The sequence below is a fragment of the Crotalus tigris genome, unplaced genomic scaffold (genome assembly GCF_016545835.1).
Source record: "Crotalus tigris isolate CLP2741 ecotype Arizona unplaced genomic scaffold, ASM1654583v1 scf7180000017588.1960692, whole genome shotgun sequence".
Classification (NCBI taxonomy): domain Eukaryota; kingdom Metazoa; phylum Chordata; class Lepidosauria; order Squamata; family Viperidae; genus Crotalus; species Crotalus tigris.
The window spans coordinates 1,513,528-1,530,079 of NW_024096494.1; the positions used below are offsets into that span (position 1 = coordinate 1,513,528).

Below are 16,552 nucleotides of genomic sequence, written 5' to 3' on the forward strand. Positions count from 1 at the left end.
TCAAGCCCTCCTCACATTATAAGAACAAAGCTCTATTAATCTGATTTGAGATCACGGATAAAATACTGTTCCTTATTCAAGACTGCATGGATTAATATAAAAAGAAAATTATGCAAAGGGTATTGGGGCAATTTTGAAGTCTTTCAAAAGTGTGTGGTATTTAAACTTGAAAAATGATGTAAAATTAGACTGAGAGGGAAACATATCACTAGATGCCTTCAGAGGCAAGTTCTTCACTTCACCTGTAATGTTGAACTGAAAACTCTGGAGCTCTTCAAATGCCAGTTTCAGCATTGAAGGAGAGGCTACATTTAATCCAAGCATGAAAACTGCAAGTCAGCACAACATAACTAGACACTTGTTCATGTTATCCAGTAGATCTGTATACTGGAAGGATTTCAGAGGTCATTGCTGTACCACTGACTTACTAGCCTGAAGGGATTCATTCTTAAACCTGGATAAATATAGATTGTGCAAGTGTCCTCTGAAGATTAGCTTTCAACTGCTTCATCTAGGTCAGGTGAAACTTTTCTTTGACATTTTTATAGAATGAGACTTTTGTATTGCATTATGTTAAGAACATTGTATGCTTATATACTTTGGCTTTAAGGAATAGAGCATTAGGTAGAAACTTTTACTCATTTATATACACCTGCTAATTATTTCATAAAAGCAATATATTAACTGAAAAGTCTATGTTGCAGAGGAAAATGAGGATACTTTTTAGCCCTACGGATCTTGTTGATTGATGGGCAGGAAGACAGTACTTAGCAATAGCACTTAGACTTACATACCATTCCATAGGGCTTTACAGCCCTCTCTAAGCAGTTGACAGAGTCAGCATATTGCCCCCAACAATCTGGCTTCTCATTTTACCGACCTCGGAAGAATGGAAGGCTGAGTCAACCTTGAGCCTGTCAGGATTGAACTTCTGATTGTGGGCAGAGTTAGCCTGCAATACTGCATTTTAGCCACTGGGCCACCCAGGTCTACATATAGATATTGTAGATATTAGATATTATGTAGATATTATTGATATTAGATATTATGTAGATATTAGACCTATATGAATACAGTAGACATAGCTTTTTTGTTGATCATAGAATTATTATAGTTACTGAAAACCACTAGGCTTCTCTCTTTCCCCCAGTGATAATCATGGATTTGTTGGAAGGAAGAAATGTTTCTTGGATCTTTCAATTTTCTGTAAAGATTAATGCCTTAAATTGGGAGTGAGTGACTCATGGACGTGGAAGGTGTTTTGAGGGGGTGCTGCTATTCCCTTTTTTGTGGTCCCAGTACTTCGTTGATCAGCAGATTCCTGAGGAAAATGCGAAAAAGATGAGTAGCTGGGCTTTGTAAACTTTTTCATCAACTTGTCTACAGGATGCCAGATTGAGATAAGCTAACGCTATGCAGAGAGTAGACCTCAGACCCAGGAATCATGTAATAAGTTAGACATGATTTACTCATGTTTTCAACTGTCACTTTCCTCAATCTTGAGAAATTAACTGTTGGTACCTGGTGTGGTAGTGGTACTGCCAGAAGATGTTTTGAAGACAGATGTCTTGGAAATAGGCTTGTATCTTATAATAGCTTCCTCCCTCCCTCTCCCCCTTCAAGTTGTGAGTGCTCCATTATTGGAGGTTTTCAAAATTAGACTGGACAATTACATGACCAGGATGATATAAAGTCTCCTGCCTTGAGCAGAGGGTTAGACTCGAAGACCTTTGAGGTCCCTTCCAGCCCTATGATTGTCTGTTCTAATGTGTGGAACTGCAGTCAAATATGTCTCATATGCTTGGTGTTCAGTCAGGTCACATATTCAGTAGAAAATGTGTTTTAAAGAAGTCAAATTGACTCCATTGCAAATGCTCTACCTGAATACATAAAAGAATCTATGTGTAATTCTCCTGTCTTCTCCACCACCGCACTTAGAAGAAAAAGATTGAGATCAATCCTGCTAGGCTGTTCTTTACTGCCAGCAAATCTTTTGTAGGGGATTATTTAAAAGAAAGGAATAAATTTGTTCCATCGTTTCACTGCAAGTGTAGGCCACATCATGAGTTAGCTTCCTAATGCTTACAACTGAAGTAGGGAAATCCATGGAAATCCATGACAATTGCATGATATGAGATACCTTTTCTTTGTAAGGTATAAAGGTTGCCTCTGAAAAACGTATGTGTGGAGTGGTGCTAGCAATGAACCCCTGTGGCCCAGAGATTTTCCACCTCTGCAGCTTTCTAATTGGCTCAAATAGAATGAGTGACTTAGAAAGCTGAAGTAAATGATCAATAGAGGCATGAAATGTGAATAGAATAAATAAAATAGTCTTGGCTATGAATAGTTCCCATTTGCCAATTACTCTTCTTTAGCCAGCTCAACAGTATGTCGGGCTAGATTTGATCTTCTGCCCTGGTAATCTAACCACACTGTAATCTTAGGGAGCTTAGACCCCATCACCCTTTGTGCTGGTTTATCATCACCAGCTGCAGCTTGTTAACAAAACAATGGATACAACAGCAGGATCAGAGGATGTGTGTTTCATAAGCACCACTGACTCATCTCTCCTGTTTGTTGTTGTCTTCCATGAACCAGGTGTGTGTAAGTGCGAGATGGCTCAGCCTTTTACTTGCCAATATGCCAGCAGTCATAACTGAAAAATGCAAACTTCTTCTTATCTGCTGTCTTTGAGGAAAACATTTTGACTAACATGTTTCCGATGATTTCTCCCTTGATGGAAATTCCTGTCCCCCCCCCCCATTATAACAGAGTTTTAGGGCTGTAGGAGAAAAGCAAGACATTAAAAAGATGCAAGGAATCAGTCTTTATTGAAGAAAGGAAATTGTGATTGATTAGAAAACTAATTTTAGCAATAACCTTTGTGAGCAAAAAATTAAGGGGTGCCTGCAGAAAATTTTCATACTTCATCCTCTCATAGGTTTTGCAGAAGGTCAAAAAAAAAAAAAAAAAAGCAAGCCTTTACTCTGATTTGACTTTGGAGGCTATTTTTGTATCCCAAAGTCTGCTGCTAATGTTAATGGTGTAAAGAAAATGCAAAATCATATAGATAGTCCTCGTGTAATGACCATAATTGGGATCAGAATTTTCATTGCTAAGCAATGCAGTCAATGACAAAACATCATGTGATCTCTTAGTGATGTTAGTTTTAGTAATGTCAGTTGCGATTGTTAGGCTGCACCATTGTTAGAGGACGATCTCATGTTTCTTCTGCCCTATGGCTCTCATTTCCACTTGAACTTCCTCCAACTGCTTCTCTTCCCCCATCTCTGCCCTGAACTCTGCAATCCCTGGTGCTGTGATGGCCATAACTTTGAAGACTGGATGTTTGTTTATTTCAGCACAGTCGTAACTTCAAGTAGTTGCTGAATGTTGTTAAATGAGCTAAGGACAGGAATGGAGCTGCTATGTGGGTTTATGCATTAAGTTAAACCAAAATGCATGTGTATTCATACTATGTGACATCTGCCAGAATCGCTGTTAGGAACACTTTGATCCGACTGGCAGATCCTATTGCTTCTGCCAATACTTTGACTCTATTGGTTCAGGTTGCTTGAAACGGAGCAATAAAACTAGAGAGAAATTTTGGCTCTTCCTTAATGTAAACATACTGCAGGTACAACAATCCTTACACAATTGCTGGGATTGAGAAGAAAGACCTATTCTTTGAATTCCTGATATCCTCCTCCATTCACCCCAAAGTCTTGGGGTGCTGGTGGAGGGCTGCTTATTGATATTACCAGGAAAATTAAAGGGAGAGCAAATGTGAGCCTGCCCTGCTCCAGGCTGTTATTTGTAGTTCCTCTGGTGAGGCAATGTCCAGTTCCCCACTGCAGTCTTACCTGCAGTGACTACAAGTGTATGTCTCCACAGACTGTAGTGGAGATGGACAGTGACCACAAATTGCCCCCAAGTGTTCTGGAGGCTCATGCAGTATCAAGCGGGATAGTATTAAAGCACGTTATTTGTTATGACTTGTGGTCAACACAATAAACTGATGAATTAGCCAACTGTCTTCTCCCTTAATAAAACAGACACAAAATATGGGATGGTATCTGAAATAGGTAAGCATGTGCAGGGGTCAAACTGGGTGGCATTTCGTTCTTCCAGTCTTTGGCATTCTTCCTAGAAAACATCCATATCTTTTCCAAAGAAACATGAAGCAGATTCATGGTAAGCATGATAGAGACTTAAGCTTATGTCATTTTTTTGAGAAATCCCAGAATAGCTTTTTCCCCCATTGTCAGATTGATGTAAAACTGAACTGTGTTTAAATATGGACCCAAAATGAGGAAGCAATAGCAATAGATTCTGGCATTCTCAATCAAGTTTTAGATAAGCAGTTTACATGTCATGTTCTGTCAGTTGTTTAGTGTGAGAGAGAACAGGGCTGGTGTAAATCTGGAGCAGCCAAGTTAGAGAAGGCTCTTACTGTACAGATAACATAAATGGTGTTGTTGGAGAAGATGCAGAATTATGTCTTCAGAGTGAAAAACAGTGGTTGACTTCCAGAAATTATTTTCAACAAGCTGCATATTTGAAAATTACAGAAGAAAATAGCTGGAGGTAAGTTCGAAGTTACTCATTTTGTGTCATTCCTAATTCGAAATATGTTAATAAAATCCTTTTTTTTAATGGATTGTTGTCATTCTGCTTCCTGCATTAGCTGATATCTGCTGAATATATCTCTAAATGACAAGTTCCTGGAGAAAGACTGGTTTATTATGAGTCATTGACTTCAGTGGACCTCTTGAAACTCTCATACCAAAAGTTAACAATTATGGTCTCACACCAAAAAAAAAATCTCACAAGATATGGAGATCTTGCCCAAAGTCTCATGTGAGTTGGGTAATTTTTGTGAGATGTGCAGCCAAGTAAATGTGATCAATAATAATTTGAGAGTAGAGTAACTGTGCCAGGCCATTGTATAATCAAAAATAGTGAGGTGATCCCTGATTCAAACAACCATTTATTTAGTCCCATTTGAGTCATCTGACTCCAAACTAATTTTATCTTATTAATTCTTTATGCTGCCCATTTCCCCTATAAATTGGTTTACAATATCTAAGTTATTGGTCTTCTGTCTTTCGGTCAACTCTTTGGTTTGCTTTGGTCTATTTTTTTAATCCTTAATAAAAGCTGAAGTGAATTCTAGAAAAGCAGTTAATATTTGCTTTCAGTAAATAGCAAATCATCCATTAACAGGCTATTTATCTTTTTTCAATTGTATCTAAATGTCCTGCCCAGTATATGAAATAAAGGGATGTAAGTCCCTGTTCATCCTTTGCTGCACCAAGATCGATTCTATTCATAATCCTTGCCTTTTTGATTTATTGAACTATACACTGGTACCTTGGTACTCAATTGCTTTGAAACTCATCAAATTTGGTATTCAATGCATTTTGACATGAAAATTTTGTCCCAGTACTCATCATTTGTTTGGTACTCAACGCATAAGCTAGAAGCTGTTGGTGTCAGTTGCCTTGTGACTCACTACATTATTCCTTATTGGGAAAAATTGTTTGTTATTCATCATTTTGGGCACTCAGCATGCCTCCCAGAACCAGTTAAGAGTAAGTACTGAGATACCACTTATGTCCCTGACAAATTAATTATTGTCAAAATTATTGCAGAATGAAGATCTGGAAGAATCCAATTGCTTTTCAAGGGTGCTGGATTCTCTTGTTGGTGGCAGAATCTTAGATATTTCTATTGTTCCCCCATGTCATCGTCGTCGTCATCATCATTTTAGCCATTGTCTGTCTACTGCAGAATGAAGGCCTCTTCCGCGTGTTTCCAACCAATACAGTCCTGAACTTTCTTTTGCCAATTGGGCCCACAATACTTGCTGATGTCATTGATCCATTTTGTTTTAGATTTCTTATGTGGACTCTTTTTATCAAGTGGAATCCATTCTATGATGGCCTTGGTCAATCTGCCATCAGTTCTTCTTGCTATGTGACCAGCCCATTTCCATTTCAGTTCTTTTACTCTCTTGATGATATTGTATACTTTCGTTTCTTTTCTAATCCATGTGCAGGTCTCTCTATCTTGTCTTGCAATGCCAAGCATGGATCTTTCCATGGATCTTTGCACCACTTGTAGCTTTTGTATTGATTATATTACCCAGTTAAAAATTATTTTGTTTCAGGAGACTGGAACTAGTGATTTGCATATTGAGGGCAATAAATACTTGTTTCTTCTTAGCAGCCCTTGGAACAGGACAAGATTTTTTGCAGATTTGAACATCCATATTTCAGTCACTCACTAGAATTTGTTTCTAATAAATGTTTATATGCCTTATAATATTACCTTGACCTTGAATCATAGAAATCTGGTCAAAAGTGGAAATCTACATTAATAGTCTTTGGCTATGCTCCCCATCTGCTTATATTGTTATAGTCAGGGAATTCAACATAAGATTAAGCCTGAACAATATTCCAAATTCTGCCATCCTAGAGATTGATCCCCTTTGCTAATCAGAGAACCCAAGAATAATGTTGAAGACACTTGTATATATAATACAACTCTTTTAAGAATTAGATCTACAGATCTTGAATGGCCATCTTCTGGCAGAAATTTCACACTGGGCAAGCATAGAGCCCTCCTTGATCAATTCTATTGCAATTTCTAGAAGTCTTTATTTTTCTCTGTTTAGATTTTATCAGTCTGAACCATTCTCTTCTTACATAGTACACACTATTACTCATTGTTGTAATTTGTATTTTCTTTCTTTTCTTTTTGACCTGTTTTGTTTAAAACAGACCCTTGTATACTGACTTGTCAGCTGTGAAATGGTGAGCATACGGAGTACCAAAGGGCTGGATACTTGAGTGTGTGACAGACAATATATGAGCCCAATTCTCTTTGAGAAGTTGGATAGTTTTATTGAGGCTGTAACCATATCTCAGATAATTAACAAGGGATATCTCCGTGCTGTTTCTAAAAGATGGGAAAGTAGTGGCTCATCTTACTCATTTTAATGCAAAGAATATTAATCACACAACAGGGCAGATGCTTCCATCTCTTTCTCATGTGTTTCAGTGTATTTAGATCAGAATTCGTTCATCCTATTGATATCTCAAAATGGCTGAAGTTGTATCTAGAAGCACTTGTTTTACATTTGCAAAGGGGATCGCAATGCTAGCATATGATCTTGCATAATAATTAAGATTTCTAATTAAGCTGAAACATGTCCTTTTAATTATGCAATTAAGACATCAAATTATATAATTAAGACATGTAATTACTTGATGAAAAAGTGTTATGAATTTTTCTGCTGCTTAGTTGAAATTGCATTGAAACGTTTTTAAAACTATCACATTTCAAAGGCATAATAAATTTTCTGTGTTTGTTCCTGAATTAAGAGCATATAAAACAATGGTTCTCAACCTGTGGGTCGGGACCCCATTTGGGGTCGAACAACCATTTCACGGGGGTCGCCAAACAAGGCTGTCCGCCATTTTTCCCCCCTTTTCTTTGGCCACGTCCCTGGCACCCAGTGATGGATAAGTGGTTGGGGGTTACCACAACATGGGGAACTGTATTATGGGGTCGCGGCATTAGAAAGGTTGAGAACCACTGATATAAAACAAAAGAAAGTACATATCCAGAACTTATCAAGGAAAAATTATGTTATGTTCCTTCTGGACATGTAATTAGGAGATTATGTTTGTGGAATTGGGCTGTGATATCTGGACTCAAGATATCAAATCAATTTAAAGTTGGTCTATTTCAGAATTGCAACTTGTACCATTTTGTTACATTTTGTAAATGAATGTAACATCTTTTAAGACAGACCATTAGAAAAGCCCACCTTTTATATACAACTTGCATTTTTTTTGTTTCAATTTCCCCAAATATATCCATTAACTTTTCAAAATATTTATCTGCTCATTTTTGTTAAAAAAATAAAATAATAGTAGACTTGCTGCATTTTTCTTCTTGCATCACATAATGTCATCCATTTTGCCAGATGAGGCCACTTAGTCGCACTAAACCATAATATGGCATGTTTGGCTATAGTTTTGCATGTTGTGTGAACCACTGTTTATAAACTATGATTTATGGAACCATGGTTCAGGTTTATGGCATAATTGTTTATTCACATCACTGCAACATATGGTGAATTAGGACCCTGTTTCTCATTGCATGTAAATAAATTTAGGTAGTCCTCAACAACAGTTCACGTAGTTACGACAGCACTGAAAAAAGGGACTTATGACCATTTTTCACACTTACGACCGTTGCAGCATGCCCATGGTCATGTGATCAAAATTCAGATGCTTGGCAACTGACTCATACTTATGACCCTTGTAGTGTCCCAAAGTCATTTGATCATCTTTTACAACCTTTCGACAAGCAAAATCAGTGGAGAAGCCAGATTCACTTAACAACCCTGTTACTAACTTAGCAGCTGCAGTGATTCACTTAACAACTGTGGAAAGAAAGGTCATAAAATGAGATAAACCCACTTAACAACAGAAATTTTGGGCTCAATTGTAATCGTAAGTTGAGGACTATCTGTATATTCAGTGTTAGTCTTTAATGGATTCATTCCTATGATGGGAAGATCACTCTGTAATTCTGCTAGCATGAGACAATCAATTAAGTTCAGACTCTGGTTGACAATGTGTACAGCAATTTCACATATCTTTAATATTCAGGAATGAGATAGATGTCTGCCAAAATATATAGAAGTTTGGCAAGATAATACCAAACATGCTTTTGTATCAGTAAGGTATAGCTAGATATTGTTAGTGGAAAAATTCCTTGGAGCATGTCATAATAATGGCTAGCTTATCATGGTTTCCTCATTACCATACCTTGTTTCACTAAATATACAGCAAGCAAGTGTATCTGTTTCCCTCTGTCAGAGATTGAAGAAAGTGTAAAAATATATTTTTGATGTTATTTAGTACCTAGTATGTTTCCTGTATGATATAAATGAATAAATAATTGTCATTTTTAGTCCCAGAATCTCTTCTTGGTTTACAGTGAATTAATTAGGACACTGGATAGAATTGGGGGGGGGGGGAACTAATACATATCATCCACTGGCTGGTATGTAGCAAATATCTTTGTAGCTTTGGTGAAAATGATGATGATGATGATGACAATGACAACAACAATAATAACAACAACAACAACAACAACAATACCTGGCTATGGCTAAAAGCAGGAAAATTGAAGAAAGAGACTGAGGGACTAATTTTGGCTGCACAAGACCAAGCTTTAAGGACAAATGCATACAAAGTCAAAATTGAGAAGACAGCAACAGACAGTAAGTGCCCCTATGCAAAAAAGCTGAAGAAACAGTGGACCACTTGGTAAGCTGCTGTAAGAATATCGCACAGACTGATTACAAGCAGCAGCATGACCAAGTAGCAACAATGGTGCATTGGAAGATCTGCAAGAAATATTATTTGCTGCAAGCAAGAACTGGTGGGATCATAAAATAGAGGAAGTCATAGAAAATGATAACATTAAATTGCTCTGGGACTTTAGAATTTAAGCAGACAAGCACCTGCCACATAACACCCCGGACTTAACAATTGTTGATAAGAAAGACAAAAAAAGTCTGGATAGTGGATGTGGCAGTACCTGGAGACAGCAAAATAGAAAAGAAAGAACTGGAGAAGATAACAATCAAAGATAACGACTGTGGCAAAGGCAAGCAAGGGTAGTACCAATAGTAATAGGTGCCTTAGGTGCAATCCCAAAAGAACTGGAGTACCACTTGAACACCACTGGCATTGACAAATTCGCCATTAGTCAATTGCAAAAGGTGGCCTTACTGGGAACTGCTTCCATCCTGAAACAATATTTATAATACCATCAAACATCTATCCCAGCCTATCCCAGATCCTTGGTTAGGACTTGATAGATAGACAAAAATGTCAAATCCAGTCTGAACATCTGGCTGACTGTGCAATGATTAACGATGATGATGATGATGATGATGATGGAAGAGATCTTGGAGATCTTCTAGTCCAACCCCCTGCTCAGGCAAGAAACCCTATACTATTTCAGACAAATGGCAGACACATTTGTCCCAGGTGTTGCCAAATATTACTGTTCACTGATAGATTTGAAACAAAAACTGAGTTATTCATAATCCATTGCTTTGTGGTTTATGGAAAAGTGACATTTCTGTCGTTGTCAACTGGAAGACCAAAAGAAAGAAGGGTTGTAAACTAAGGTGACCAACTTTTTTACAATGAAAAGGAGGACACAAATTGAAGAAAAAAAATCATAAATAAAAGAAACATTTTATTCATTGCAATAATACAGAATACACTATAATATGATAAATGCATAATAAAAAACATTTGCAACAATAACATTTTATATTGTAATTATGCTTACATGCCATGCCCCTTCCTGCAGCCGCCCCGCCAGTACTGCTGCCCCGCCGTGTAGAGCGGACCCCGCGGTTCCCAAAGCACCAGCTGCGCCAGCTCCGGCCCTGGGGCGCAGCCCGCCATCAACACACCTCGCTTGCAGCCGCCCCGCCAGCACCACCGCCCACCCTGCACAGCCCTGTGTAGAGCAGGCCCCGCAGCTCCCACAGCACAGGGGGCAGCCAGCCACCACTGCCCCTCACACCCCCACCCGCAGCAGCCCCACTGCCCCTGCCTCTTGCGCCTGCAGCCATTATTGCCCTAGCAGGGCCAAAGATCAAGAGAAAGTTACCGTGGCGTCGCCGCTCCAGTCTCCTCCAGGTATCTTCGGGTCTAACTAGGAGATGGTGTAGTTGGGTAGCAGGGAGGGGTGCAAAGTTCCTGCCAATTCGCCTTCGCTGCAGACAACTTACATGTGCAAAGTTTGCCGGCCGGGTGTTTTGGCGCGCTCAGCAGCAATTCTTATTGGCTTTCGAAAGCCAATAGGGGGAGTAGCTCATCCAAAGGTTGAAAAAAAAAACATCAAAAAAAGGTGCTGGAACTCTGTTCTATGAGAAAAAAAAAGCCCTGCAGATTAGTCTTCAAATATTGAAAAGGAGGACACGTAGGAGGACACTTTTCGAGGGAGGACAGAACTCACAAAAGGAGGACTGTCCTCCCTAAAGGAGGACGGTTGGTAACCTTATGTAAACAGAGGCTAATCTCACATTCTATGCTATGCCATAATATGATTTATAAACCATGGTTTATATCTAACATTATGGATGAATTGACACTATTTGTCTGTACATCATGTTTAAGACAAGTTACAGTATGTGTAAAATCATATGTGTCCCTAGCTTCAGTAAAACAAGAAAATTATAGCTATTGAGTTTGCTTTTTTAGGATACTAACATTGACTTATATTTCCTGTCATCAGGATACATATTTAGCTAGGATCCACTAAACTGTTTCTTAAAGTTCAAAAGTACTACTGCTTACACATGTTCTGTAATATAAAAACTTGAAATCCCGTTGAATGGGGATTTGCAAGCACTACAACCTGCCTTATTCAACACTTATTCATCTGATTATGCAAAATCCCATGTTTCATCTCCAACTATGTTTTAATTTGGATTAATATCTGATCAGTAGCAGTAGTCAAAGCACATCTGGTGCAGCTGTACAATGTTGAATGTTGCCTATAGTTAATCCAACTTTGCAGAGCTTGGGGAATGAAATGATGATGATGATGATAAAAAAGGAGGAGGAGTTGGAGTTCACTGCTGGATTGATTATTGATTAAATAATTATCAATTATTAATTGATGGTTGATTACCCCCTCAAATTTGCATCTAAGAAACAGGATCAGAAAAAGGAAAGGGGGTGAGGTTGTCCTACAGGAATACAAGCTAATTTGAGGGCTAATTCACATGGAGCTCCGTTTCCATCTGTCCTGTTTGTCATTGTTCGCTCCCTAGAGACTAAAATGGACATTCTGAAACTTGAGCTGGCCATGGAGTGTATATCGGAGGTGGTGATCCTTTGAGAGCTGTATGCAACGAAATTTTATTTTAATGTATGCCAATTGGTGTACATTCAAAGTGACAATAAAGTTTTTGTTGTTGTATTTAAGAACATTCCTTTTCTGTCACATTAAAAATGGCAATTTCTTGGTGACCTTCAGAGGGTAGCTATAGTACCATACTCAAAGCTTGTAGGGCTACCAGCAGCTTTGAAGCCTTGGCTGGCCTATTCTTTCTTGTACCTGTTTAATATTTTTCTGATAATGTGAGCTAACAGAAAGTGTTGTAGACCAATAACTCTCTTCTATGAGAAAACTATTAGAAGAATGATGGGAAAACAATGATGGGAAAACCATGTTCATCTGCTTGGAGTACCAGCCAGCACTTGTTTCTGCTTCCTAACAAAATTGAAGAAAAATAATCTTGTGAAAGTATTTATAGGAACCGGCAATCCATTTTTGTCCTTCACTATTATAATCAAGAACACCCAGACATTTTGCCTTTGACAAAAAGAAGGGTGTTTTTTCTTCAGAGTGGAGGGCAGAGAAAACCCAAATATTAAAAGATATGCAGGCTATCTTTTAGACCTAGCTATCTCTTCCCACAAAAAAGCCTACCCTTCATTAAAAAAAAAAACCCATAAGGAACCATCCCTTGAAATCCCATTTTTACTATAAATCACCTCTTTGCTCACTGTGGCTTTTTTGTTGTATCCTGTCACAGAATAGCTCATGTTCTTCCACCATATTGCCTGTCTCTGCTTTAATGGTACCAGGAAAAATGTTATAATATATAAAGCAGAATTTCCTATTATACCATGAAGGAAAAAGAGTAGTGATTTTTTTCCATTACTGTCTCCTGGGGTCTCTTTGCTAGCAATAGACAGAAATTTTGGAAAGCAAGCAAGTAATTCCATAAATAAACATTAGATCTTGTTGAGTTGTATTGAAGGCATCTAAAATGACTTTCTCTGTGTGGGATTCTCCAGCTGTGTTAGATGATAATTTCCATAAATCTACCACTTGCATCGCCCATGAAGGCCATAATCAGAATTATTCAGTGGATACCAGATGGGTGATGGCTGGTCTAGTAAGATCAATAGGGTTGGATTTCACAATGTTGTGTGAGAGAAAGTATCTACCAGGGCCATTATTAGTATTGGGGCGATTTAAGATTACTGAAGTCTGAGAATCTGATTTTATTTCATATATCTAGTTTGAATCAACAGCCTTTTCTGAAGTAAAGTGATAACAAATTTGGGAATAAAAATGGAATGAAAGGTTCCTATCCCATCTTGCACTGCAAGTGGTTGTGGGAATTTCCCATGATTGTTCTGCCATTTGAGCTTCATAGCTATCCTCTCACCTGAGTTCTGAGCCTTATTCTTCCAAATCTGAAAACCTGTGAAAACTTTTTCACTTTTTTTTAAATTCAGGCACACCACCTCTTCATTCTCCAGGCTTGATAAAGTGGGAGTCCGTCATCCTCCATCTTTGCCTTTCATTGGAAATCTGCTATATTTTCGTGAGGTAAGAAATTTTTTGAATGATGGCAATTTGGAGTCTTTGTCCCATCAGTCCATTCCATCCAGTCAGGCAGGAAAGGTATGTTGCAGACCTTGTGAGTTAAGGAATTCCAACTGGTGGGATCTAGGAAGAGATCCTTCTCTGCTGTCACCCCCACCCTATGGAATAGTCTTCCCTTGGAGGTGAGACAGTCCATTCTTTTGGACTTCTGAAAAGGAGTTAAGGCATGGCTCTGTGGCCTCACGTGAAGAGCCCAAGGAAACATGCAGCCCTGGGTCTGGTTAGTCCCTTGAAACCCCTCCCTTCGACTTTTAAGTAATTTTAATCTCTTGTCTCATCTTAAAATTTTAAAAACATTTTTAGGATACACATACACACACAAATACAGATAGACAGTACAGAAATGTGATAATAAATGATTGACTGAATGAATGAATTTAGACATTACTAAAGAAACCCTATTTATCCTGCCTTTTGACCACCTTATAGTTTACATTGATTATATACAGATTGAAAAACCTGCTGGAACTTTAATGAGGCTATTCTAATTTCTGAAATGTAAAGGTCCGTATCTATAATCCATTGTTCCAATGGCTTTTACAGAAAGAGATAATTCAGCAAGATATCTACTTCCCTGTTTTCCCTTTTATTTCTCCTAGCATCAGTGATTTGGTGATGGTGCTTTATATCCATTTTTATTTATGGTTCATTAATCCACACCAAGACACTAACTCTGTGTGCCAAACATACAGCTAAAATAAATGTAACTTGTCCAGGCTAATGTATTACATTTGTTGTGGTTGTGCAGAGTGGCTCAACCTGTGTGAAGATAGATGTACATAAGTTCTATTTAAACTTTAAAATGAATACACCTAGAGATAAGGAATGGGAATATGTACAATATCTCTCCTCAACCCTGCAACCAGCATTAACATTTAAGTAGTATTGCTTAAAACTTCCTCAGCAGTTAATATTACACAAGTGCTAATCAAAACTGCACAAAACAGATGAAGTGGTTTGTTTACATTTAGAATGTCAGCATTTGGAGAAGAAGCTTGCAAATGAGGTAAGCAATACCCTTCTATGCCAAAAGGCTATCCAGTGTTGTCAGTAGGATGACATCTCAGCATTGCAATTCTGAGGGGCCCCAAATTCAACACCACCCCTTAAATCAGAAACACTATCATCTCCTAGTTATTTATTTTAATTATCTTTACAAACAATGGATAATCTCATACAGCCTCAGATACTATAGGTAAACCACTGAGCCCCAGAAATGATTTTGGGAATGCTACCAAATGGATGTTCTTGAAAAGTGAATGGAAGTTGGGGTACCCTGTGCTGGGGGAACATGGTTTGAATTTGTGCTCTGCTTGGTTGCAATGGATGAGTAAAATTATAATATTGTAAAATATTGGCTGTAATAATTTTGACGTCAGCATGTCTTCATAAGCTTTTTTTCCTCCCTCTATAAGCCTTTCCTCCCTCCCTCCCCTTTTATTTTATTAGCCAAGCTGTTGACAGGGTGCGTGCAGCTTCCCTGGGTTGAATTTTAATGGAGACATCACTTTCTTGAGCTTTTCTCAGAGTGGACAGGATATTCTTTGTTTGCTCTGTTTATTCCTGTCTGGCCTATTTGTAACTCCTGGATGCTCTGCCTGAGTGGCCCATTTTGGTTGAATGGAAGATGGGAGCTGATGGGGGCAGGGATGTGGGAGCTTTGTTGAGCTTTTGGTTCTGGCTGGGCTGAGCTATTTTATAGCTGCTGGGAGGATGAGGGGAGTAGGGAAAAGAGAGAGAAGACATTACACATTCTTCATTCCACATTAAACTCCCTTTGATAAGCAAGACAAACAAAACACAGACTAGGACCATGTTGTTGAAATCAAATGCTGGCCTACTTTAAAAACTATATTGTCAGTGCTTATATCTTGGAGAGCAGAAGCTTGTACCAACAGTGTTGGACATTGAAGAAATAAATAGTAAAATGAAGTGGAAGACTTAGTATACAGTGTTTGCAGTCCCACTTTTAATTATCATTTACACAGAGAGTAAAATGTTTGCATATAGTTAAGATTGCTCTTACAAAGACAAATAGAATGGAACTGACTGGAGTATTTTCTAGCCATTTGCCTGATATTTACATTGAAGTTAAAAAAACCCAAAACCTAATGTTTTCTTCCCCTCCCAAATTTGGATACGGCTAAGCTCTAAAGTAGCTTTCTCTGTTGTGACCTCTAAATAGATTCCAGAGCAGAGAATTCTAGAAGCTGTGGTCACAACATGCCCTCTTGGACAGTACTATATTAAAGATTTATTTTGCAAATCGTTTTACTACCATAGAAATTGTATTCATTTCTGATTGCCACATTTTGTTCATACTGTATTCAAATAATTGTTTAAAATGTATATATAAGAAAATAAGAATATGTCTCCGTTCCGCTTATCTTCTCAATCAGATTGGTTTGAAGATGAGTGCTAGTCTACCAGTAGTAATGTAAAATAAATCTTAATTCTTCAGCATTTCTGTATCTTTTAGCAAGGCTCTATTTCTTAAGGCAAGTTCAACTGGTAGTCTGCAAAATAATTTTAATTGGCTAAAAATAATATGAGTTTTGTGAAGTTAAAAATTCCAAAATCCTGGGTGAAAGATAATCTTCAGATTAAGGAGAAATCAGGTAATCCTAAAAGTTGAACTCTGAACATTTTCTCTAAATCATTTATTTCCTGTGAGGTAAAATGCATTTAATTGCCCAGTTAGATTTGTTGTAAGTCTGATTCCATCAAACATTCCACCAGATTTCCTTTGTTTCTGGTCACATGGATTTTACAAGCTGTTGATCACAGTTCTGCACCCACATCCAAAGATTCTGAAAGAGCGTCATGTGTTCTCTTTGCCTCCTACAGTACTTGTGGTCTCTCGCTGCCAGTAATGTCAGATTTAATTGAAAAACAATTCAACTTTCCCTCTGATTTTTGTCATGGTCAAACTTCACAGAGCCCTGTTACCCATCAGGAAGTTAATGCAGTATGTAACAGAAATATCCTTCCAAGGAAGCAGCATGTTGCTCTTTGGAAATGGGAAGCAGGATGACAA

The 16,552-nt window shown here is 38.1% G+C and overlaps 1 protein-coding gene across 10 annotated transcripts in view; it reads left to right on the forward strand.

Moving 5' to 3' along the window:
* TBXAS1 (thromboxane A synthase 1) overlaps positions 1-16,552 on the forward strand; it is a 258,953-nt gene that overhangs the window by 36,830 nt on the left and 205,571 nt on the right. For all 10 annotated transcript variants that reach the window (XM_039362422.1, XM_039362417.1, XM_039362466.1 and 7 more), the window contains one exon: positions 13,365-13,458. In XM_039362422.1, coding sequence (XP_039218356.1) covers positions 13,365-13,458 — 94 coding nt within the window. The remainder of the gene's footprint in view (positions 1-13,364; positions 13,459-16,552) is intronic.